Source organism: Coregonus lavaretus (genome assembly GCF_964263955.1).
Source record: "Coregonus lavaretus genome assembly, chromosome: 6".
Taxonomy (NCBI): Eukaryota; Metazoa; Chordata; class Actinopteri; order Salmoniformes; family Salmonidae; genus Coregonus; species Coregonus lavaretus.
The window spans coordinates 2,056,117-2,081,861 of NC_139993.1; the positions used below are offsets into that span (position 1 = coordinate 2,056,117).

A 25,745-nucleotide genomic window follows, 5' to 3' on the forward strand; every position below is an offset into this window, starting at 1 on the left:
AAATGACACCCTGATATAGTTCTGTGATCTGTGAAACAGTTCTGTTAATCACTGAGGCATTGTGTGTTTGTGTGTTCTTTTTCTTTAGAATTTTCAAATAAACTTGACGTGTTTTATGATTAATAGTGATGTTGTGCTTGTACTATTTTGGACACACTGTCCTCAGGCTCCAGCTTTATGTTGTATGTTGATCGTATTAAAACAAAGAAAACAATCTGAAGTTGTTGTTTTTAAGTTATATATACCATGATTTTTCCGGTCCGGCCCACTTGGGAATAGATTTTCCTCCATGTGGCCCCTGAGCTAAAATGAGTTTGACACCCCTGACCTATGCCTTTACTGCCGTTCATTCCAGACTGGTTTGGATTCCTCCCTGACCACAATAGCTTCCATTTTCACTGCATTCTGGAACTTTGAGGATTTCTAATTTAATAGGAAATCTAGCCATGTATAGATGGAATACAGCTTTTGTCAAATTGACTTCAAAAGTTGTTGTTTTTTGGTGTATTTTAGCTAACCCTTACCCTTACCCTAACTCTTTTCCTAACTTAACCCAATTCACTAACCTGCTACGTTAATTATCCTAACCTGCTACGTACGTTTTCTTAAACCTTCTATATTCAATTTTGACAAAAGCTGTAACCCTTCTAGACAAAACCGATCTCTATGGACCAATCACACTCCAAAAGTACACCCACATTTTTCCTCCGGCTGCATGAGGAAACTACTATGTCACCATAGAAACTGACCCAAACAAATTGTTAAGTTGCTAGGCAACGGTTGTTTGTCTGGATGGCAAATGAGAGAAAGATAGCTGAAGCTCGAGACGATTTTACAAGTTTGAAGACTTGGTGTAAACACCTTGAAAGTAAAAAAGAGGTGCAATTTTGTTGAATCATGGCTGGAGATGCACAAGAGATTCCACGGCTTGAGCTGGAGGCTGTAATTGGGTTCAATGGTAATGTAAAATATCCTCCCAGCCTATTTAGCTAGCTAGCTAGCTAACATATTCAGCTTAGCAAACCAAGTTATCTGGTAACAAGTAATACACACGTTAGCTAACGTTATTTGTTGCCCTGAGTGATATGGCTGTTGTCACTAGGATCAGGACATGCTATGGTAGCTACTACTGTTGCTTGTTGCTAGTGGGGTTTTCAGCTAGTTTGACATATTTTCAATGTGTCTAAAGATAACTAAATAATTTGTAATGTGCTGTTCAGTTCAGTATCCTTCAAAACTCTATCCATCATGGTTGTTTACCTTCATGAGTTTCTCCTGTGTCACACCCTGGCTCTGGGGACTCTATATGTTGAGCCAGGGTGTGTAAATTCTATGTGTTTATGTTCTGTGTGGGAGTTCTAGTTGTGGTATTTCTATGTTGGCCAGAGTGGCTCCCAATCAGAGGCAACGAGTGTCAGCTGTTGCTGGTTGTCTCTGATTGGGAGCCATATTTAAACAGTCTGTTTCCCTTAGTGTTTGTGGGATCTTGTTTCCGTTTGGTTTGTTTCTGTGTTAGCTGTAGGACTGCACGTTTCGTTTATTGTTTTGTTGTTATATTATCACTTAAGATAATAAAGGTAAGTATGTTCGCAACCAACGCTGCGCATTGGTATACTCTCTACGACGATCGTGACAGAAGATCCCACCATACCAGGACCAAGCAGCGTGTCCAGGAGCAGGCAGCCTGGACGTGGGAGCAAATATTGGACGGGCAGGGGTCCTGGACCTGGGAGGAAATCCAGGCCGGGATGGATCGCCGTCCATGGAGTGAGACGGTAGAGGTGCGACGGAGAGAGGAGCAACGGCGTCAACAGTGTCGTCGTCGGACGGACGAGAGGCAACCCCAAAAAATATTTAGGGGGGGGCACATGGCATGGACGACGGGGCTGCTGGAGGCATATAAGGGGCGAGTTCAGAAGGCCACCAGGTTACGGGAGCCATTGGTGAGAAGAGGGAAGGAAGATGTAGAGGCACGGCGAGAGGTACTGAGGTGTATTGCCAGTACGGTCCGGCCTGTTCCTGTTCCTCGCACCAAGCCTACGGTGCGTGTCGCCAGCCCGGCCCGGCCTGTTCCTGCCCCTCGCACCAAGCCTACGGTGCGCGTCGCCAGCCCGGCCCGGCCTGTTCCTGTTCCCCGCACCAAGCCTACGGTGTGCGTCGCCAGCCCGGCCCGGCCTGTTCCTGCCCCTCGCACCAAGCCTACGGTGCGCGTCGCCAGCCCAGCCAGGCCTGTTCCTGCTCCCCGCACCAAGCCTACGGTGTGCGTCGCCAGCCCGGCCCGGCCTGTTCCTGCCCCTCGCACCAAGCCTACGGTGCGTGTCGCCAGCCCAGCCCGGCCTGTCCCTGCTCCCCGCACCAAGCCTACGGTGTGCGTCGCCAGCCCGGCCCGGCCTGTTCCTGCCCCTCGCACCAAGCCTACGGTGCGCGTCGCCAGCCCAGCCCGGCCTGTTCCTGCCCCTCGCACCAAGCCTACGGTGCGCGTCGCCAGCCCGGCCCGGCCTGTTCCTGCCCCTCGCACCAAGCCTACGGTGTGCTTCGCCAGCCCGGCCCGGCCTGTTCCTGCCCCTCGCACCAAGCCTACGGTGCGCGTCGCCAGCCCGGCCCGGCCTGTTCCTGCCACTCGCACCAAGCCTACGTTGTGCGTCGCCAGCCCGGCCTGTTCCTGCCACTCGCACCAAAGCTACGGTGCGCGTCGCCAGCCCGGCCCGGCCTGTTCCTGCCACTCGCACCAAAGCTACGGTGCACGTCGCCAGCCCGGCCCGGCCTGTTCCTGCCACTCGCACCAAGCCAGGGGTGCGAGTCGTCAGCCCGGTCCAGCCCGTTCCTGCTCCACGCACCAAGTCAGGGGTGCGCATCGTCAGCCCGGTCCGGCCCGTTCCTGCTCCACGCACCAAGCCAGGGGTGCGCATCGTCAGCCCGGTCCGGCCCGTTCCTGCTCCACGCACCAAGCCAGGGGTGCGCATCGTCAGCCCGGTCCGGCCCGTTGCTGCTCCACGCACCAAGCCAGGGGTGCGCATCGTCAGCCCGGTCCGGCCCGTTCCTGCTCCACGCACCAAGCCAGGGGTGCGCATCGTCAGCCCGGTCCGGCCCGTTGCTACTCCACGCACCAAGCCAGGGGTGCGCATTGTCAGTCCGGTCCGGCCCGTTCCTGCTCCACGCACCAAGCCAGGGGTGTGCGTTGTCAGTCCGGCATAACCCGTGCCTGGGTCACCGGTGCCTGGTCAGGTACCGGTCAGCTGCTCCACACCGGAGCTGAAGCAATCCGCTCCTACGAGGTCCAGTCCAGCTCCAGCCAGCGGGGCCAGACCGGACCAGGGGCGCTACGGGGGGATTATTAGAGGGTGGTGGTCAAGCCCGGAGCCGGAACCGCCTCCGAGGAGGAATGCCCAACCAGCCCTCCCCTGGTTTGTTTATGTTCAGGCGCGGTCGCAGTCCGCGCCTTTGGGGGGGTGTACTGTCACACCCTGGCTCTGGGGACTCTATATGTTGAGCCAGGGTGTGTAAATTCTATGTGTTTATGTTCTGTGTGGGAGTTCTAGTTGTGGTATTTCTATGTTGGCCAGAGTGGCTCCCAATCAGAGGCAACGAGTGTCAGCTGTTGCTGGTTGTCTCTGATTGGGAGCCATATTTAAACAGTCTGTTTCCCTTAGTGTTTGTGGGATCTTGTTTCCGTTTGGTTTGTTTCTGTGTTAACCGTAGGACTGCACGTTTCGTTTATTGTTTTGTTGTTATATTATCACTTAAGATAATAAAGTTAAGTATGTTCGCAACCAACGCTGCGCATTGGTCTACTCTCTACGACGATCGTGACATCCTGAATCCTTCAGACAACCAAGTTAGGTTAAATCATAATAATATCCTCATCTTTAGTTCTGGTTTAAAGCATGTCTTTACTTGCTTTTACTTTTTTTTTTGACAGGACATGTCTTTTCTGGCCTCAGAGTGCACCCAGACAGAGAACACTTCATCTATCCTCTTGGTTGCACTGTTATTTTGAAGAGCCTGAAAGACGGCAAACAGGAGTTCCTCCATGGACACACCAACAATGTCTCCTGTGTCACTGTGTCCAAAAGCGGACGCTACATCGCTTCTGGACAGGTCACCTTCATGGGCTTCAAGATAAACTATAAAGACAGTGAAACTTTCTCATAATAAGAGAGCAGTCATGTTTCACCTCTTGATATCAGAGAGAGAGGCAGACAGACAGACAGACAGACAGACAGACAGACAGACAGACACAATTGGATGGAGGGAGAGGCTACAGATGAATGTTGAACATAGGAAACACATGAATGGCAGTAGTTTACAGAGTTAATCTATGTTGTTCCAGGCTGATCTGATCATCTGGGATTATGAGAAGAGAGCGATCCACGCCAGACTACAGCTCCACAAAGCGAAGGTGGAGGGACTTGCCTTCTCCCCCAATGACAAGTACCTTGTGTCCCTGGGTGGACAGGATGATGGAAGGTAAGAGGTAGCTTGATAAGGGGTGGCCAACCCTCCTCTTGCGGGGAGCTTCCCTCCTGCAGAATTTTGTTCCAGTCCTGCTATAACACACCTTATCCTACTAATCAGCCGGTCCTCAGACCTTTGATTAGATTATTAGATTGATTAGATCCAGCAGGCTTTGGATGATTGTGTGACTTTAAAAACTACTTTTGCATTGGAAGAATTTCAACAGTCATTTTGTAGGTTGTACTACAGAATGTCTGTAAATGTGAATGGTTTGTGTTTTCAGCATTGTGGTGTGGAACCTTGAGAGCAAAGAAGCGATCTGTGGTAGCCCCGCCTCTGCCCACAGTGCGGGCCACTGCCTCACCATTGAGTACACCAACCACAGCGACAACATCTTCATCTCCGCTGGCAAGTGAGTGACTTGCAGAGACTCTGGGTTGCTGATAGAATAGAATATTACTTTGTCAATCAGAACTGATCTTTATTGGACCTGAACATGACGCAGAATGATTAAATAAATACAGTTTATTATTAATACTTTCGAATTAACACACTTGTGATATGTTGTTTCCCTGAAGTGGCACGATGCGTGTTTGGGAGCTAGACCTTCCAAATAGGAAGATCCGGCCTACGGAATGCCAGACAGGACAGCTGAAGAGGATTGTCAAATGCATTGAGGTGAGCTAAACCATAGAAAGCAGACACAGCTCAAAGTAATAGTGGTACCGATTGAGTACCCACTGGGCACAGACGTCAATTCAACATCGATTCCTCGTTGCTTCAATGTCATTTCATTGAAATGACGTGGAAACAACATTGATTCAACCAGTGAGTAAATTTCACAATGGTGCCAAATGCCCCCCAAAATGATATTGTACATCCCATTCTTAACCACTCAAAGTACGTTTTGAGACAAAGCAAAGGTAGACTATTCATCAATACTTGTTATGGTTTATTAATGAGAAAATCTGTAAACACACAAGTTCAGGTTCCTGTTATTTTATTCAAATGGAAATTGTTGTCTGAGGTCAATTGATCTCTGAATTAAGATAAAGATAAAGTATTTCCCGGCATATCAAGCAGCCTCTCAAAGTAGTACAGGTAGAGACGTAAGACTTACTTCTAAGGTGGCCCCATTGCATCACAGATCCCAGACGACGACCATTTCTTTTACTGCGGAACCACCAGTGGTGACATCCTGAAGGTCAACCTGAAGACCCGCCTCCTCAACAGCTGTGGGCCACGAAAACAGAAATTCAGCAAGGTGGGTCATTTCACTGTCCTGAGCGACTTCCACATGTTCGTATCTCTGAGATCCTCAACTGTAGTTGAGATTTGATACAGCTGTCCCTCTGTCTTTTTGGTGCAGGGTGTGAACACACTGAAGGTGCTGAATTCTGGGGACATCCTGGTGGGCTCTGGGGATGGCATGTTCACTTTGTGCTCGGGAGCTAACTTCAAAACCATCAAGTAAGTAAGTACTGCAGGTTGACATACGAGATAAGAACAACCACATCTGTCAACAATCATGTATTGGATGAGATCCCATTTGTCCACATACCAAGCCATCCAGAGGTGGGTTCGGTCCAGACCCATTAATGTATGCAACTTTGCATCCTCTGGGCTGGACACAATCTGTCAGTCAAAGTGCCCACCTTGCAATCTACTTGATTCCCAGTCATATGAAATCCATCGATTAGGGCCTAATGAATTTATTTCAATTAACTGATTTCCTTAAATGAACTGTAACACATTAAAATCTTTGAAATTGTTGCGTGTTCATTGTATATTAGACAAGCGAACAACATTCACAACTTTTTCATTGTCAATAAATCCATATTGCTCATATTCTTGATGGAGGTTGGCAAGCTCACTTGTTTGAGACCACAAAATTAACCACATTTGCTAAATAGTGCAGCTAATAGCTCTATAATGACAATACAACAAAAACATTCTGAGAATAAATTATAAAAACAATTATTTTCATTATAATTTATACACACTTTCTACCTTGTATTAGTAGTTTAAATTCAGACTCCCGTGACCCAAATTTGGGCCTCGATCCACCAGTTGAGAACCACTGGGTCTATATCATCTATCTAAAACTGTCATGTTGCATCCATAGCCTAATCTATACGTTAGAGTTGTTACATTTCTTCAGCCCCTCAGCTTCATGGCAAACCAAGTGGTGGGGCTGAGATTTTATTTCATTTTTTATTACATAGTGGGCCTTTTAACGCTATGTGTAGAAATACATGATGTACTCACTGTGGCATTCTGCCCTTCATCTTCTAACTCTGATAGGAAGGTTCAGTTGGAGGGGGGAGTGACGTCCATCGCTGTGAGAGGCGAGGGCCACCAGTTCTTTGCAGGGACGTGGGCCTTTTAACGCTATGTATAGAAATACATGATGTACTCACTGTGGCATTCTGCCCTTCATCTTCTAACTCTGATAGGAAGGTTCCGTTGGAGGGGGGAGTGACGTCCATCGCTGTGAGAGGCGAGGGCCACCAGTTCTTTGCAGGGACCGAGGCATCTCAGATCTACCGTTTTGGCTACACAGACTTCAAAGAGGAGCTGATCGCCACCAGTCACAACAGTGCCGTCAAAGACGTGGCCTTCCCTTTGTGAGTGATAAAGGCACACATTTAGAGACAAGATTACATACTGTATGTGATTCACTTTTTTTCCCACAATATTGTTTTATAGCACACATTCTATTTTCACTACTACCTGATTGCCATATGTCACCTCAAATATATAGCTGTCTTTACCTATCTCCACCTCAAATAACATTGCTTTCGTCTACCTACATGCTTTGCTGTCATTGCCCATTTACTCCCACTAGAGGGCGATATGACCATGTTTAAAGCATAAACATGTATTATAGCCTTTGGCTCTGGGACAAGGTAACTCCTGTTCCATAGACCAAAGTGCAGAATGACTGCCCACAAACTTATTCCAGTGATCTGTCTGTATCTCTCCCAGTGGTTCGTCTGAGCTATTTGCCACGTGTTCCCAGGATGACATCAGAGTGTGGCATGCCGAGACCTCCAAGGAGCTGCTGCGGATCTCCGTGCCCAACATGATCTGCAACGCCCTGGACTTCATGATCGACGGACACAGCATCATCAGCGGTAGGCAGGAACCAATAGTAGTTCTGTATGCCAATGGGGTCGTTAAAAAGATGAACACACACACAATTAAGTGCACACACACGCATACACACACTTGCGCATACACACACACATGCATACACAAACGCGTAGACACACACGCACTGTATATGTGGTCCATGCGGGAATCGAACCCACAACCCTGATGTGGCTAGCACTACACTAGGGAGGGATGGTACGTCATCAATGCAGCATATGGCATTGTCTTAAGTTAGAACGATGATGGACTAGTGTAAATGATTATGGAGCACAAATAATGACAGTATTTTCTATGAGAGAGTGTGAATGAGCCTGATATTCCTTCTCATTGTTGGAGCCTTGAATGTTGATAATGGTTTAGGGTTGATAGTCATGATAATAATAATAAATGATTTGATTATCTACTGTACATTTTTATTCCAGCCATTTACAGTTAAGACACACGTCCTATATAAGGAACTGAGCCCACAATCTTCACGGTAGCCTGGGTGCCAGTCTGTTTGGGCCATCATGCCACTCCTTGTCATGCCAAAGACTGCTGAATGGCCACAGTGTTTGGCATGATAGCACAAATAGATCTGGAACCAGGCTATCATCACAGCACATTATAGCACAATCTCAATATAGAAATACTTGTACGTGTATCGACTATTCCCATCTAATATAGTTTTCCTGTTCCAATTGTTTTCCAGCCTGGAACGATGGGAAGATCCGTGTGTTTGCCCCGGAGACTGGCAAAGCCATGCTGGTCATCCACAATGCCCACAGCATGGGCGTGACGGCCATCGCTGGCACCAGGGACTGCAAGAGGATCATTAGTGGAGGAGGAGAGGGACAGGTCAGATGAAAAGTCACCCTGGCATGGCACAGGACACCTTTTAGTCTATATTTAAAGAGAGAGCATAGATTAATAACCACCAGTATTAATTAACCACCATTTTAAAAAAGTGTTCTCACATGAATGTGACAGCACTTCCTTTTTCCCCCTTCCTCCTCACAAAAAAACTCCCCAGAAAACATATTTTCTTTATTACATACATATTTGAAACAATGTTTTAGAGGGGTTCCTCAACAACATTGTATTGAGACCTAGTGTCCCTCTCTGGCCTGTTGCAGGTGCGTGTGTGGGAGATCCTGCAGGGCTGTCACCGGCTCATTGAGACCATGAAGGAGCACAAAGCCACCGTCACCAGCATCAAGATCAAGAGCAACGACAAGGAGTGTGTCACCGCCAGCTCTGACGGGGCCTGCATCATCTGGGACTTGGTGTGAGTTCAAATGCACATTCTCATGTACACACACACACACACACACACACGTTATCACGTTTCAGGAGAAGACCCAGATGCAGACAGTGTCAAAGTAACAAATGTTTATTACAAAAACAGGGGGCAGGCAAACGACAGGTCAAGGGCGGGCAGAGGTCAGTAATCCAGATCAGAGTCCAGAAAGTACAGAACAGCAGGCAGGCTCAGGGTCAGGGCAGGCAGAATGGTCAAAACCGGGAAAACAGGAACTTGAGAAAGACAGGGGCAAGGGGAAAACCACTGGTAGGCTTGACAAAACAAAACTAACTGTCAACAGCCAAACAGAGAACACAGGTATAAATACCCTGGGGATAATGGGGAAGATGGGTGACACCTGGAGGGGGGTGGAAGCAATCACAAAGACAGGTGAAGCAGATCAGGGTGTGACACATGTATGTACGCATGCTCAAATCCATGAACACACGTAGATGTGCAAGCACGCACAGACACACTTCTTTACCCCATGCCCTTAATCATTTATCCCTCACTGTCTGATTGCATTGGCTTCCCACTATGGGAGGCTTTCAACACACATGATTACTACCACTACCACAACCATTAATACCACTCCTCCATTCATGTGTTTCCTGTGTTCAACATTCATTTCAAGTCTCTTGCTCTCCTTCTCTCTCTATCTCTTTCTTTCTCTCTCTCCCTGGTCCCCTCCCTCCCTCTCGTCCTCCCGCTGCAGGCGTTTTGTGAGGAATCAGGTGGTCCTGGCCAACACTCTGTTCAGAAGTGTCTGCTACCACCCTGAGGAGTACCAGATCATCACCAGTGGCACCGACAGAAAGGTTTGGAATTAGAAAGACTCAGGTCCCTCTTGGTGCCAAGACTCACTGGCACAGCACACTGTAGCTAGCTGATGATTTCTCTGTGCAGCGTATGGTTTCTAGTCACCAGTCATGGAAAGTGAGAGAAGGCTGTTGTCGTTGGCCATCATCTCATCTCCAGATGTTAGATGTTCGAGATGAGATCTATTAGAGAGACTAGTATTGATGTACTGTAGAAAGGCCATATCAAGCTTGTAACCATGCACACGTATCAGCTGTGTCATGGTTTGAAATGTTTCCCCACCTCTTTACCAGTCATAATAAGCCACTATATAAGGTTTACAGTGGGGGAAAAAAGTATTTAGTCAGCCACCAATTGTGCAAGTTCTCCCACTTAAAAAGATGAGAGAGGCCTGTAATTTTCATCATAGGTACACGTCAACTATGACAGACAAATTGAGAATAAAAAAATCCAGAAAATCACATTGTAGGATTTTTAATGAATTTATTTGCAAATTATGGTGGAAAATAAGTATTTGGTCACCTACAAACAAGCAAGATTTCTGGCTCTCACAGACCTGTAACTTCTTCTTTAAGAGGCTCCTCTGTCCTCCACTCGTTACCTGTATTAATGGCACCTGTTTGAACTTGTTATCAGTATAAAAGACACCTGTCCACAACCTCAAACAGTCACACTCCAAACTCCACTATGGCCAAGACCAAAGAGCTGTCAAAGGACACCAGAAACAAAATTGTAGACCTGCACCAGGCTGGGAAGACTGAATCTGCAATAGGTAAGCAGCTTGGTTTGAAGAAATCAACTGTGGGAGCAATTATTAGGAAATGGAAGACATACAAGACCACTAATAATCTCCCTCGATCTGGGGCTCCACGCAAGATCTCACCCCGTGGGGTCAAAATGATCACAAGAACGGTGAGCAAAAATCCCAGAACCACACGGGGGGACCTAGTGAATGACCTGCAGAGAGCTGGGACCAAAGTAACAAAGCCTACCATCAGTAACACACTACGCCGCCAGGGACTCAAATCCTGCAGTGCCAGACGTGTCCCCCTGCTTAAGCCAGTACATGTCCAGGCCCGTCTGAAGTTTGCTAGAGTGCATTTGGATGATCCAGAAGAGGATTGGGAGAATGTCATATGGTCAGATGAAACCAAAATAGAACTTTTTGGTAAAAACTCAACTCGTCGTGTTTGGAGGAGAAAGAATGCTGAGATGCATCCAAAGAACACCATACCTACTGTGAAGCATGGGGGTGGAAGCATTATGCTTTGGGGCTGTTTTTCTGCAAAGGGACCAGGACGACTGATCCGTGTAAAGGAAAGAATGAATGGGGCCATGTATCGTGAGATTTTGAGTGAAAACCTCCTTCCATCAGCAAGGGCATTGAAGATGAAACGTGGCTGGGTCTTTCAGCATGACAATGATCCCAAACACACCGCCCGGGCAACGAAGGAGTGGCTTCGTAAGAAGCATTTCAAGGTCCTGGAGTGGCCTAGCCAGTCTCCAGATCTCAACCCCATAGAAAATCTTTGGAGGGAGTTGAAAGTCCGTGTTGCCCAGCGACAGCCCCAAAACATCACTGCTCTACAGGAGATCTGCATGGAGGAATGGGCCAAAATACCAGCAACAGTGTGTGAAAACCTTGTGAAGACTTACAGAAAACGTTTGACCTGTGTCATTGCCAACAAAGGGTATATAACAAAGTATTGAGAAACTTTTGAAATACTTATTTTCCACCATAATTTGCAAATAAATTCATTAAAAATCCTACAATGTGATTTTCTGGAGAAAAAAAATCTCATTTTGTCTGTCATAGTTGACGTGTACCTATGATGAAAATTATAGGCCTCTCTCATCTTTTTAAGTAGGAGAACTTGCACAATTGGTGGCTGACTAAATACTTTTTTTCCCCACTGTATGTAACACCTCTTTACGCCTTGATTACCTATAATAAAAACTGAGTTACATAAGCTGGGAGCCGAGGTTCACAATAGCCCCTCTTCAATATGCGCCTTAATATCCACTCATCACAAGCTCTACAGACTAATAAGGCCCATATTGTTGTCTCAACACCACACTGTGAGGTGAGGACAAACTGTACTGATTAGCTAGCACTGTGAATGTGCTGAGACAGAAAATGAGAGAGGAAAAAAGAGAGTACTCTGGCTTTCGCGTCTTCCTGCGGATGCGATTCCCGCCTATGCCATCCAAGTGCCCGTGTGCCAGATCCACCATCTGCTCGCCCCAGGACACAGGCGCTCTGTCTGGAGTGAGTGAGTGAGTGAGAGAGAGAGAGATTGGATGAAGCAGCTCCTTGGCTCAGAGTTCAGTCAGTGGTAGAGGGTCTTTGGGGACAGTCTGTCGGATGGACGGAGACAACAGAACAGACTACTGCTGGTGGTGGTTCTGTTGTGGGGTCAGCCAGAAGCCTCTTGTGATGATGACCCAGCACTCCTGTGTGTTGGTTCCAGTTTTGGCTGATTGTGATGTAGGGCCATCAGGATCTTGGGATTGATCCTGTGTTATTTATTATTAGCTATTGTGGCATGTCAATTATCAGAGGCATGGTATATAGGCTTCTGCGGTGGCCTTCCTATTGTCCAGCACTAATAGGACAATAAAGACGTTCTGAAGTGTTCCGTTTAAAAGAGAGAGGGCTCTTGAACGTCCTATAACTTCTTTGTTTGACTAATGTCCTTGAGGTGTTCAATTAAAAGAGGGGAATTATATTTTGTTGGCGAGAGGTACTGTATGTAAGCGGATTAGCATGGTCAAATACATGGCTGAGCGTAGCATTGGGATAAATGGAAGCCCACACAGTAGCTAAGAAGGCTTTAATGGTGTACAGCCCTTCATAAGTGGGTTACTGTCCTCAATGATGTATTGCCTCAACATATAGGTGGAATTACACAACACGCTACACACAATAGAGTGAAAATGTAGCCTAATCTTGGCACAGCATACATTCATGTTTTCAACATACTGGTATTGAAATTACACAACACATACCATAAGATTACACAAAAGACTGGACATTTAATCTCGATTTGGCACAGTGGTGTAGCTTTCAATGCATTGTAATGGTTGTGTAGCTTTCAATGCATTGCAATTGTTGTAGGACCACTGTATATTCCCTATGAAAGACCTATAGCTGAAGCTATACATGCTAGGCAATTAGCCTAGTATTTAAAGTTCCAATGCAGCCGTTTTGATCTCAATATCAAATCATTTCTGGGTAACAACAAGTACCTTACTGTCAATGTTTTAAATTTAAATTGTCAAAAATAAACAAAAATAGCTTCTTAGCAAAGAGCAATTTCTGAAGCAAGAATTTTGCTAGGACTGTCTGGGAGTAGTCTGAGTGAGTGGCCTAATTGGACGAGTCTAATGGGAGGGATATGTAACATGAAAACTAGCTGTTATTCGCAGAGGTTTGAACAGGCAGAGATTTCAGGCGATCTTTTCAAACAGCTCTTACACTAAATGGGCATTATTATAATTTTCACAGTATTATTCCAACCTCATAGTGTGTAAATATATATAAAACACAGGAAAATCATGTTTTTGACTGCACTGGGCCTTTAAAGCAAGAGTTGTTCCATGTCATTTCAGCAAGTCATGACACCCACCATCTCAGATTGTTCTGAAATGGTTTCTGTAGTTAGAAACAGGTAAGATGAGCATTCCAGAAACATTATCTTGCTGGAATAAAATGTTATATCTGAGAAATTAAGCTAATTGATTGCACCCAAATTGGCCATTTTAATTGATAGGATTCAGATAATATTCAATAAATATCGTACCCAACATCCGATTTGAACCTCTTCTTACTAGCGTAGAACCCTGTATTATCGGCATATTCAACAGCGTTTAAAAAAGATATTACCTTCAGTGTTATCTTGTGATCAAGCCATCAATGTTATGTGATTATTGGTGTCGTAAAAATGTTAGCGATTAGCAAGTTTGACATTTCAGTGGAAATGCTATTATCAGCTTTTTGATAAGCGGTTTAGCAAAACAATACGTCCCGTATTATCGGCATACGGCGCCCAGTTATTGGCCACCTTACTATTTTGTTCAATTACAAGATATATCAGTTTAATTTTGTTCAAAAAAGAGACACCACCTACATACCCGAAGTGTTTACTAGATAGTTGACTAGTTGGCTAGCCTTCCGGTAAAAAATAATGACTTGCCTGTCAACTTTTCATTGCGTAGCCCAGTGCGCCCTCCTGTGGACTCTTAAAAAATGGTTCTTCACCAGTGTTGTAACCAAATAATGTCTCATCATTTGTTTTACAGATTAATCTTATGTTTTGAGAAAGTAGATAACAGTTGAATACTAAAATATGAGTATTAATAATTTACATCAAATAAAACTTTAATTTCAGTTATGTGCATTGACATAAACAATGAAAACACTGTTGGAGTTTGTGTTGCAGAGGTGCACTTGGAAAGTAAAGGAAGAAATACACAAGATGGGTTCAATAAATATATATATATTATATTTTAGACTTTTTATTTATTTTTACAAATAAATAATTTCATATGAACACAAACAAAACAAACAATTAAATCTCGACCTCCATCCCTATATTGTCACAAAAATCACAATAAAAATCCAGCTCCACCGCTACCTCTTGATCCCACTGCAGACATCTGCAGTGGAACCAGTGCTGGCAGAAGTCACAGCACACCCATGGCACCTCGGATCTACACTCCTGAGAGGAGCTTGCAGGCGGATCAGGTGGTGTCTTCTTTTATAAAAAATTAAATAATAATAAAAATTGATTAATATGGTTTTGCAAAATGTAGAAGTTCTTCAACAACAATAGTAACTGATACAACTGAGAGAGAGAGAGAAAAACAGATGATGAAGTACCTGAGAGTGGTGTCATGGGTGGCGTGACAGATGTGACCGGTGGAGCTTTTCTCTTCCTTTTCTGTGCTGCAGTTTGAGAAAAAGTATTGTTAGACAGAGCATGTTTCATGAAAACCCTTTTCAACCTTTTTACATCAATACCTCTGCAGGGGTTTTGGAGGACGTGGAGATGACTTGAGGGCTGGTGCTATGTACTGTAGATATGTAAAGAGAGATTTTTTTTTTATATTGCTGTTTTATAAAATAGATAAGTCATTTTTTCGTAATTTAACATGTGTTTACCTGTGGAGGTGGCGGTATTCAGATTGCAGGGGGCAGGGACACCAGACGAGGCTGCTATGGTGGTGTGACCAGGGGAGACGGAGGAGGCAGTTGGTCCAGAGGAGGCCGTGTTGGTGGTGACAGACGGGGGGTGGTGTGGTGGTGGTGGTGGACAAAACCGCCGACGATGGCTTGGAGGAGCTGGTGTTTGTAATGGTGGGGTTGAGGGGCCGACGATGGTGTGGCCGGGAGAGTAGGCACGTGGCCTTCTTCTGCAGCTGGGGACTCCGGCGGCTCCTACAGGTGTTGCACACTGGGAGGCACTGGTATTGGTGATGCAGCTGTCAGGAGTGGTTCCAGCAGGTGGTCCAGCAGAGGCGATGGCGTCAATGGTCTCATCCATGGCAGACCTCTCCTGTGCCCTCCGTGTTCTGAGGGCTGCCCAACGCTCTTTCTCCACTGCCTCGGCCCTCTCCTTCTCACCCCTCTCCTGCCACTGGCGCGTGTATTCGTCCCCGGTGAGGCATGTGGCGACCACAGGGAGTCTTCTTTATCGGTCCAGCCGATACTTCAGGACAGTAAGGATGTGCCCCAGGTCCTTCGCTATCAGCCCCCCTCTATTAGGGCTCTTCTAGGGCTGGGACAGGAACAGGGGCTGGGACTGGAGCAGGTGCAGGGGCTGAGGGTCCTCCTGTGGTCACTGGGGAGGAGGTGCTGATGGACGGCACAGTGCTGCTGGTTCCAGGAGAGGCGGTGGTGGGACCCGGTAGGGACCGAGACGGCATTATACGGGACCCTTCAATGACTGAGGCCACACTTCTTAAACCCTTCCACCACATAGCGCATGTCCTTGCATCGCTGGTACTGTGGTCCTCTGTAGCTCAATTGGTAAAGCATGGCGCTTGTAAAGCCAGGGTAGTGGGTTCGATCCTCGGGACCACCCATACGTAAAAATGTATGCACACATGACTGTAAGTCGCTTTGGATAAAAGCGTCTGCTAAATGGCATATTATATATTCTATTATGGTATGGGTAGCGGAATACTCTGGCAAATTCTGATTTGTTTACCATGTAGGAGTGGTCAAAATGGCTAAGGTCTCCAGCTACCTTGGAGAACTCAGCATTTAAAGGGCCAAAGTATGCCACGTCCAGCGGCTGCAGAACATTGGTGCAGTGTGGTGAAAGACAAAGAAGTATAACCCCTTCCCTTAGTGCCGCCGCGAGCACCTCTGGGTCCATGTGGCTCTTGTGCCCATCGAAGAGGAGAAGGAGAGGGCGCTCTTTCACTGCATGCTTAATGAACTGAAACCACTTCCTGAACAGGTCCCCGTCAATGTAGCCACTGTTTGACCGTCCATACAAGGCTTGGGGGGGGCCTCCCAGTGTGTAATGGCCACCGGGGAAACATTTGGGGTAGATGATAAACGGGGGGACGTCCTCCCCAGCTGCGTTGAAGCAGGCCAGCACTGTGATGTGCTCCTTGGTCCCCGGAGCCTGCTGGTACACATGTTTTGCGCCCGGGAAGCCAGCACTTTGTGCCTGCTCTGGTCGCTACGAAACCCAGACTATCGCAGTTATAGATTTGTCTGGGTTTCTCCCTCAACCCACTCTCCTCCAAGTGCTTCTCATAAGAATTGAAGAAGGTGTCCATCGTCGGACGTGTGGCACACTCAGCTCTCCCCCTGTCCAGGGTGTCCGGCCTCCTCATGCTCAGGTTCTTGTGCCTCCTCCTGAACATTTCCCACCACCTCTTCCCCAGTGGTGGGATTGTTTCCCCTGGGTGCCGAAACCTACAATAGAATAGAATATATAATTGTCCATCCAGGATGAAAAATGTTTGTTTTGGCATCACCATACACATTTACATCACACACATTGAGAACAGTCAGTCCACCAATCTACATACATAAATACATAGAACACCAAATACCTGCGTATTTTGTCGGCGTATTTCATCAGCCTCTGTCTGGTGAAGGGGAACCCATGGCTGGCACAGTAGATACAGTACTGCACCAGATAATTTTCATCCTCTGGTGCAAGCAATGTGGGTGGTCCACTGCGACAACCATGGGTCACCTGGCCACTCAGCCTGTCCGCCAGGGTCTGCCGAGGTACACCATGCACCTTGGTACATAAGAAAAGAAAACTGTTACTAGCAGATAAAATTCACATACACATGGTCATCTCCTAAAAACAAAAGATGCCTAACCTTGGCAGCCTGGCGGATAGCAATCCCTGCCCCGCAGTCCTCCATGGCATGGAACATGTCCACCTCACTCCACTGTTTCCTCTTGACTTTCTCCATGCTGTGGTGTTAATACATGTAGCTAAATAACTTGGCATACTATACACATTTTAGAAAGATACAGTGAGGGAAAAAAGTATTTGATCCCCTGCTGATTTTGTACGTTTGCCCACTGACAAAGAAATGATCAGTCTATAATTTTAATGGTACATTTATTTGAACAGTGAGAGACAGAATAACAACAATAAAATCCAGAAAAACACATGTCAAAAATGTTATAAATTGATTTGCATTTTAAATTAGGGAAATAAGTATTTGACCCCCTCTCAATCAGAGAGATTTCTGGCTCCCAGGTGTCTTTTATACAGGTAACGAACTGAGATTAGGAGCACACTCTTAAAGGGAGTGCTCCTAATCTCAGTTTCTTTCCTGTATAAAAGACACCTGTCCACAGAAGCAATCAATCAATCAGATTCCAAACTCTCCACCATGGCCAAGACCAAAGAGCTCTCCAAGGATGTCAGGGACAAGATTGTAGACCTACACAAGGCTGGAATGGGCTACAAGACCATCGCCAAGCAGCTTGGTGAGAAGGTGACAATAGTTGGTGCGATTATTCGCAAATGGAAGAAACACAAAATAACTGTCAATCTCCCTCGGCCTGGGGCTCCATGCAAGATCTCACCTCGTGGAGTTGCAATTATTAGAGAATGGTGAGGAATCAGCCCAGAACTACATGGGAGGATCTTGTCAATGATCTCAAGGCAGCTGGGACCATAGTCACCAAGAAAACAATTGGTAACACACTATGCCGTGAAGGATTGAAATCCTGCAGCGCCCGCAAGGTCCACCTGCTCAAGAAAGCACATTAACATGCCCGTCTGAAGTTTGCCAATGAACATCTGAATGATTCAGAGGAGAACTGGGTGAAAGTGTTGTGGTCAGAGGAGACCAAAATGGAGCTCTTTGGCACCATCCCCACCGTCAAACATGGAGGTGGAAACATTATGCTTTGGGGGTGTTTTCTGCTAAGGGGACAGGACAACTTCACCGCATCAAAGGGACGATGGACAGGGCCATGTACCGTCAAATCTTTGGTGAGAACCTCCTTCCCTCAGCCAGGGCATTGAAAATGGGTCGTGGATGGGTATTCCAGCATGACAATGACCCAAAACACACGGCCAAGGCAACAAAGGAGTGGCTCAAGAAGCACATTAAGGGCCTGGAGTGGCCTTGCCAGTCTCCAGACCTTAATCCCATAGAACATCTGTGGAGGGAGCTGATGGTTCGAGTTGCCAAATGTCAGCCTCGAAACCTTAATGACTTGGAGAAGATCTGCAAAGAGGAGTGGGACAAAATCCCTCCTGAGATGTGTGCAAACCTGGTGGCCAACTACAAGAAACGTCTGACCTCTGTGATTGCCAACAAGGGTTTTGCCACCAAGTACTAAGTCATGTTTTGCAGAGGGGTCAAATACTTATTTCCCTCATTAAAATGCAAATCAATTTATAACATTTTTGACATGCGTTTTTCTGGATTTTGTTGTTGTTATTCTGTCTCTCACTGTTCAAATAAACCTACCATTAAAATTATAGACTGATCATTTATTTGTCAGTGGGCAAACGTACAAAATCAGCAGGGGATCAAATACTTTTTTCCCTCACTGTAACTCAATCTGAATATGTATAAACATTTACATTTCAAAGCTAAGGCATTGAAAGGTGATGAAAGTTTTCACAATAACTGAAAGTGTACCCACGTTTTTTGTTTTATGTTATCTGTAATGAAAAGTTGTGTCCCAATTAGTTTAATATTGATGCATACATTGAAAAATTTGACTAAATACTGCAATAATGTAGCTGTTCCAAATAAATTTTTGCAGATTGTGCAAAACGCCTCCGTCAGAGGACTCCAATTTTGATATGATAAAGCTTGACAACATTCAGCTGTTTTCGTGATATGTATTATCTAACGCTTACAATTTCTTTCCTTTTTGCTGTCTTAGTAGTTCTATCAACATTTAGCAACTAAGCTAGCAACATTAGAAAATCCGTTAGCTATATTTCAGAGGTAAAAAGTTGGATATTAAATTATGTGTGGTCTGTCGCGCAGTCGAATTTTACAATATGCAGCGTGTTCCACAAAATGTGTACATATAACTTTTTTGAAAACGCTCAAAACCTAACTTAACTTACTTAAATTGCACTGAAAATCGGTGGTCAGCTAGCTAGAAGGGTGTCGTTAGTCGCAAAATGTACCGTTATTTTCCAGTCCATTTAAATGTTGAGCTCGAGGTGATTTAGTCCTCCAACTGCTAGAGAGTGTCCGAAGATACAGTGAGGGAAAAAAGTATTTGATCCCCTGCTGATTTTGAATGTTTGCCCACTGACAAAGAAATTATCAGTCTATAATTTTTATGGTAGGTTTATTTGAACAGTGAGAGACAGAATAATAACAACAAAATCCAGAAAGACGCATGTCAAAAATGTTATAAATTGATTTGTATTTTAATGAGGGAAATAAGTATTTGACCCCCTCTCAATCAGAAAGATTTCTGGCTCCCAGGTGTCTTTTATACAGGTAACGAGCTGAGATTAGGAGCACACTCTTAAAGGGAGTGCTCCTAATCTCAGTTTGTTACCTGTATAAAAGACACCTGTCCACAGAAGCAATCCATCAATCAGATTCCAAACTCTCCACCATAGCCAAGACCAAAGAGCTCTCCAAGGATGTCAGGGACACGATTGTAGACCTACACAAGGCTGGAGTGGGCTACAAGACCATCGACAAGCAGCTTGGTGAGAAGGTGACAACAGTTGGTGCGATTATTCGCAAATGGCAGAAACACAAAATACCTGTCAATCTCCCTTGGCCTGGGGCTTCATGCAAGATCTCACCTCGTGGAGTTGCAATGATCATGAGAACGGTGAGGAATCAGCCCAGAACTACACGGGAGGATCTTGTCAATGATCTCAAGGCAGCTGGGACCATAGTCACCAAGAAAACAATGGGTAACACACTACGCCGTGAAGGACTGAAATCCTGCAGCGCCCGCAAGGTCCCCCTGCTCAAGAAAGCACATATACAGGCCCGTCTGAAGTTTGCCAATGAATATCTGAATGATTCAGAGGAGAACTGGGTGAAAGTGCTGTGGTCAGATGAGACCAAAATCGAGCTCTTTGGCATCAACTCAACTCGCTGTGTTTGGAGGAGGAGGAATGCTGCCTATGACCCCAAGAACACCATCCCCACCGTCAAACATGGAGGTGGAAACATTATGCTTTGGGGGTGTTTTTCTGCTAAGGGGACAGGACAACTTCACCGCATCAAAGGGACGATGGACGGGGCCATGTACCATCAAATTTTGGGTGAGAACCTCCTTCCCTCAGCCAGGGCATTGAAAATGGGTCGTGGATGGGTATTCCAGCATGACAATGACCCAAAACACACGGCCAAGGCAACAAAGGAGTGGCTCAAGAAGAAGCACATTAAGGTCCTGGAGTGGCCTAGCCAGTCTACAGACCTTAATCCCATAGAAAATCTGTGGAGGGAGCTGCAGGTTCGAGTTGCCAAACGTCAGCCTCGAAACCTTAATGACTTGGAGAGATCTGCAAAGAGGAGTGGGACAAAATCCCTCCTGAGATGTGTGAAAACCTGGTGGCCAACTACAAGAAACGTCTGACCTCGGTGATTGCCAACAAGGGTTTTCCCACCAAGTACTATGTCATGTTTTGCAGAGGGGTCAAATACTTATTTCCCTCATTAAAATGCAAATCAATTTATAACATTTTTGACATGCGTTTTCCTGGATTTTTTTGTTGTTATTCTATCTCTCACTGTTCAAATAAACCTACAATTAAAAGTATAGACTGATCATGTCTTTGTCAGTGGGAAAACGTACAAAATCAGCAGGGGATCAAATACTTTTTTCCCTCACTGTTGGGGGTGTCCGATGTTGGGGGAAAATTAGCTAATGAGAAAGATGAGCTGTCCCAAAAAACTGTCAAAAGCCACCCACGGGCCCCCCACACCCCATGCCAATCCCACCCCAACAACCAGTATACAGTATCAGTTCTCTGTTTGACAAGTAGTATGAAGCTGCGGCTTGTAGTATTGCTTCTCCATACTGTAATGTATGCCCTATGAATCTGGTCATGTTTCTTTCCCCTGTTCAGAGAAATGAGTCATTGAAGTCACTTGCATTATTTACCATAAAGAAGTCTGAAAGTACCCGATTTTGACCACTAGATGCCGCTGTTCCTGCTATACCGCCACACTCTTTTGTCCATTTTGCTGGTCTCATGTTTATGAAATAGATTTCCTTTGCAACTTTGGATAGAAAACCGATAGATTTGGCTCATTATGAAAATAAATTGTGGTCATCCTCACAATTCAAGCCAGTCCATGAAAGAGAGCATGGCGTTTGCAATGCCAGGGTTGTGGGTTCGATTCCCACGGGGGGCCAGTATAAAAATAAAAAAATGTATTCACTAACTGTAAGTCGCTCTGGATAAGAGCGTCTGCTAAATGACTAAAATGTAAAATGTAAATGTAATTCAGTGTGTCCTTCTCTTAGCAACCTAATGTTTCAACCTAACACTCCTTGAAAAGGAGTTGCATTTTACATTTACATTTACATCATTTAGCAGACGCTCTCATCCAGAGCGACTTACAAATTGGTGCATTCAACTTATGATAGCCAGTGGGACAACCCCCTTATTTTTCCTTCTTTTTTTAAAAATGGGGGGTGGGGGAAGAAGGATTAGTTTATACTGTTCCAGGTATTCCTTAAAGAGGTAGGGTTTCAAGTGTCTCCGGAAGGTGGTCAGTGACTCCGCTGTCCTGGCGTCGTGGGGGAGCTTGTTCCACCATTGGGGTGCCAGAGCAGCGAATAGCTTTGACTGGGCTGAGCGGGAACTGTGCTTCCGTAGAGGTAGGGGAGCTAGCAGGCCAGAGGTGGATGAACGTAGTGCCCTCGTTTGGGTGTAGGGTCTGATCAGAGCCTGAAGGTAAGGAGGTGCCATTCCCCTCACAGCTCCGTAGGCAAGCACCATGGTCTTGTAGTAGATGCGAGCCTCAACTGGAAGCCAGTGGAGTGTGCGGAGGAGCGAGGTGACATGAGAGAACTTGGGAAGGTTGAACACCAGAAGGGCTGCAGCGTTCTGGATGAGTTGTAGGGGTTTAATGGCACAGGCAGGGAGCCCAGCCAACAGCGAGTTGCAGTAATCCAGGCGGGAGATGAGAAGTGCCTGGATTAGGACCTGTGCCGCTTTCTGTGTAAGGTAGGGTCGTACTCTGCAAATGTTGTAGAGCATGAACCTGCAGTAGCCGCATGCTAGCCTTGGATGTAATTCATTTCTGGTGGACGTTGCCGTGGATGGCAGCCAGGTTCCACAGTATAAGGGAGGGAACACAGATGGGTGATGGCGACTCGGCCACTCTCACACAGGCGCTGGTCTCTAATAAGCCCTCCAAGACACCAGGAGAGGGGAGAGAGGTCGTGACTAGAGAATCGAACTGGATTTGAACCCATTCCCTATATGACATGACACAAACTATACTGGAGAGGGGGAGTGTTGTGTCTGCTACTGGGCTAACTCTCCTCCCTCTCACCTTTTGGCTGTGTCATATCTCATCTCATATGATAGCAAGCAATTTGATTAAGATTCAAATCATGTAAGCTAGTTGCTGCTAGTATTGAGGGGGTTTTCTTTCATTATGCTGACCAAAAATGTTATTTCATAAAGTGAATGAATGCACGCAAAGCACTGTGGATTTTTCCATTTAATTTAAATCATATTGAAAAAATAATGTAGGCCTAAATGATGGTTGTTGGTCATTATGTTGACCATATGTTTTCACAATGATGCATGCAAAGAACCTTGAGCCTTTCCATTTTAATTTAATCATATTGAAGAAGAACAGTCCTGACTGTTGTGTATTTCTCAATAATGTCTAACAAATGTGTTTTCCAGTCAGTAAGCCTTTCCATTGAATTTGAATTATATTGAGGTACATTATCCCACAGAAATGTGGCTCTTGTGCTGGCTCTTTGCTTTGAGCACGGTTTTTCATTCTTAATACTATAAATACGTTGTTTTTTTTGCCATTTGTTTCTCTTCAATCCCATTATTACAAACTGTATTTGATGTTTCTTTGTGAGATTACATTTCCTCAGTCCCATAATGCATTATGTTTGTGGTCTTGCTAAGAGATGAAATCCAGTCCGAGAAGCTATTCTCATAAATGCTATTCTGAGCTCTCTCCCATGTAACATTACTTGTTTCATTGCATACAACTGGAGGTTTTTTCTGATAGGCCTACACCTTTCTGATGAATCCTCTGAACTGGTTTATTCAGATATACTAGTTGAAATGTATTCATTTGAGACCTTTTCTCACTTGATTGTGTTGGTTATTGTAATATTCACTCTATAGCCTAAACATTGACTCGTTGATGATTAGATTTTCTGTTAATAAGGCCCATTGTGCGTACAAAGAAATCATGAATTTCCAGGTACAATCAGTTTGGCCAGTTCCAATACTTAAAATCACAAATGGTTCAGTTATATGGTGCCAGTCAGTCAAACTGCCAGTTTCCTCCTCCTTGATGCCTGAAGAAGCACTCACATGCTGCATTTTAATGATGAAATTCCTCTGTCCTCTCATATGCGTCAGTTAGTTTGTAATTGTAATTAGCTTTGTCATAAAAATAACAAGAAAGGACCTCGTTTCTGTGTGTGGGGAGATTGTGGCGTTACTGTGCGGCTATAAATAAACTTCAAAAACAATTGTCTTTGACAGCTGCAAACCCTCGGGACGATTAACTCTAATTTAGAGTCACAAACATGTTGTTTTAACTGTGGCGGGCGCACGAAAACTTGATAGACTCTCACCGGCTCCATTTACATATAGTGGAATAATGAAGATAGATAATTCAGTGAGGCGGAATTACTATACTATGAACGAACAGAAGACATACAAGGCGTGGCATTCATACTTACTATAAAACTATGATACATGGTCATTTTAATAATTTATTGTAATATAACATAGAATATGTCATAAACTAATCTGACTTATAAGTCTTACATATACAAGCTCTCTCATTCATATTCCATATACCTGAATGGTCTTCTTCATTTCCAGATTGGTTACTGGGAGGTGTATGACGGCTCAGCCATCAGAGAACTGGAGGGCTCCCTGTCAGGAGCCATCAATGGCATGGACATCTCACAGGACGGACAGCACTTTGTCACTGGTATAGTATGCTTTACATTGGTTTTGTTAGTTGAGTTGAAGAGGTAGAGCATGAGTTGATTTGTGATCTTGCCAACTGTTTGGCGTGACATTGACATAGGAGTTGGCACAGCTCAAACAGATCTAGGACTAGGCTACTGTTGACTACCATCAATCAACAACAGCACATGGTCCGTCCATTAAATATCTCTGTATTGACTCTCAATAGTTTGGGACTGTCATGAAGAGCACTTGGTTGAATGTGAGTTCATCCAGCATGCGGTTGGATCAATGTTTGTGGGCTTTGCCGTAGAAATAAACAAAGTATATGTGTCTCTGCTGGCCCACTTCAGGTGGAGACGAGAAGCTGGTGAAGGTGTGGGACTACTCGGAGGGCGAGGTGACCCACGTGGGCGTCGGCCACAGCGGCAGCATCACCAGCGTCAAGATCTCTTCCAACAACAGGAGCATGGTGAGCACCAGTGTCGACGGGGCCGTGCTCCGGTGGAGGTACCCCCACCCCTCCTCCCCCTAGAGCGCCTCCCGGATGCCAGGAGAACAGAGGGTCAAAACCCATGACCCTATGACCTTTGACCCACACACCCTACAAACGTTTAACTTTTGACCTTGACCCTGCCCAGTCCCAATGCACACCTGTCCTCACACCAAACAACTCCGAAGAACTCATGAACACTGCCAGTAGTGCTATCATAGAGCAAATGTTTAATTCATTCATGAAAATAAATGGATATAATTTTGATTGTGCGATATTGACTGACATATGTATTACTAGCTACATTTTGCTTGTTGAAGGTAATTGCATAGTTATAGTGTGGTATTCGCCATACTCTAATAATATACTGTATCAACAAACTTCGTAGACACACGTTCTAATATGCATGGATTTAACCTAACAAATTGACTTAGGGACTCTTAACCTCATCAATGCAAAGCTGGATATTGTAATCACAGAACATTATAAAGATACTAATCTGCTCATCATAGCCTTGAATAGCATCCTCTTTGATCTTCTATGGGGAGAACAGCAGTGATTGTGCCGTCCCCTTTTCCCCATTAAAACGCCGTGAATGTAAAAAGGCAGGCTACACAGTACATTAAATGAATATTTCATACAGATATGACTGTCCTATATGCGTGTCGTGTGGTAAAGAAGAGAAAGAGAGACGACGAGGCCCAGATTCACAGGCACTTTAGCACACCGCTGCTGTCAGCTAATCTATCACTGGAGATTCACCAGAGACTTCGGTAAGGAGAAGGTTTGTGTGTGTGTGCGCGCTCGATTGCTCAGAAGCTCAAAACTCAATAATTAATAGCTACACAACTAGTCCGCTACCCACAAAAAGAGAGCGCAAACCTGCAGTACGCTATGGACGGACCAAGTCAGC

The 25,745-nt window shown here is 45.3% G+C and overlaps 1 protein-coding gene across 1 annotated transcript; it reads left to right on the forward strand.

Moving 5' to 3' along the window:
• Positions 1-897: 897 nt before the first annotated feature.
• On the forward strand, positions 898-24,874 carry LOC311130443 (cilia- and flagella-associated protein 52-like; the record flags this gene model as incomplete). The annotated part of the gene is made up of 14 exons (XM_084163169.1): positions 898-958; positions 3,920-4,119; positions 4,331-4,467; positions 4,739-4,867; positions 5,034-5,133; positions 5,603-5,719; positions 5,825-5,925; positions 6,912-7,082; positions 7,444-7,592; positions 8,303-8,448; positions 8,727-8,878; positions 9,609-9,711; positions 24,250-24,361; positions 24,693-24,874. 14 exons carry the CDS (start codon positions 898-900, stop codon positions 24,872-24,874), a joined length of 1,860 nt encoding a protein of 619 aa, XP_084019295.1.
• Positions 24,875-25,745: the final 871 nt, after the last annotated feature.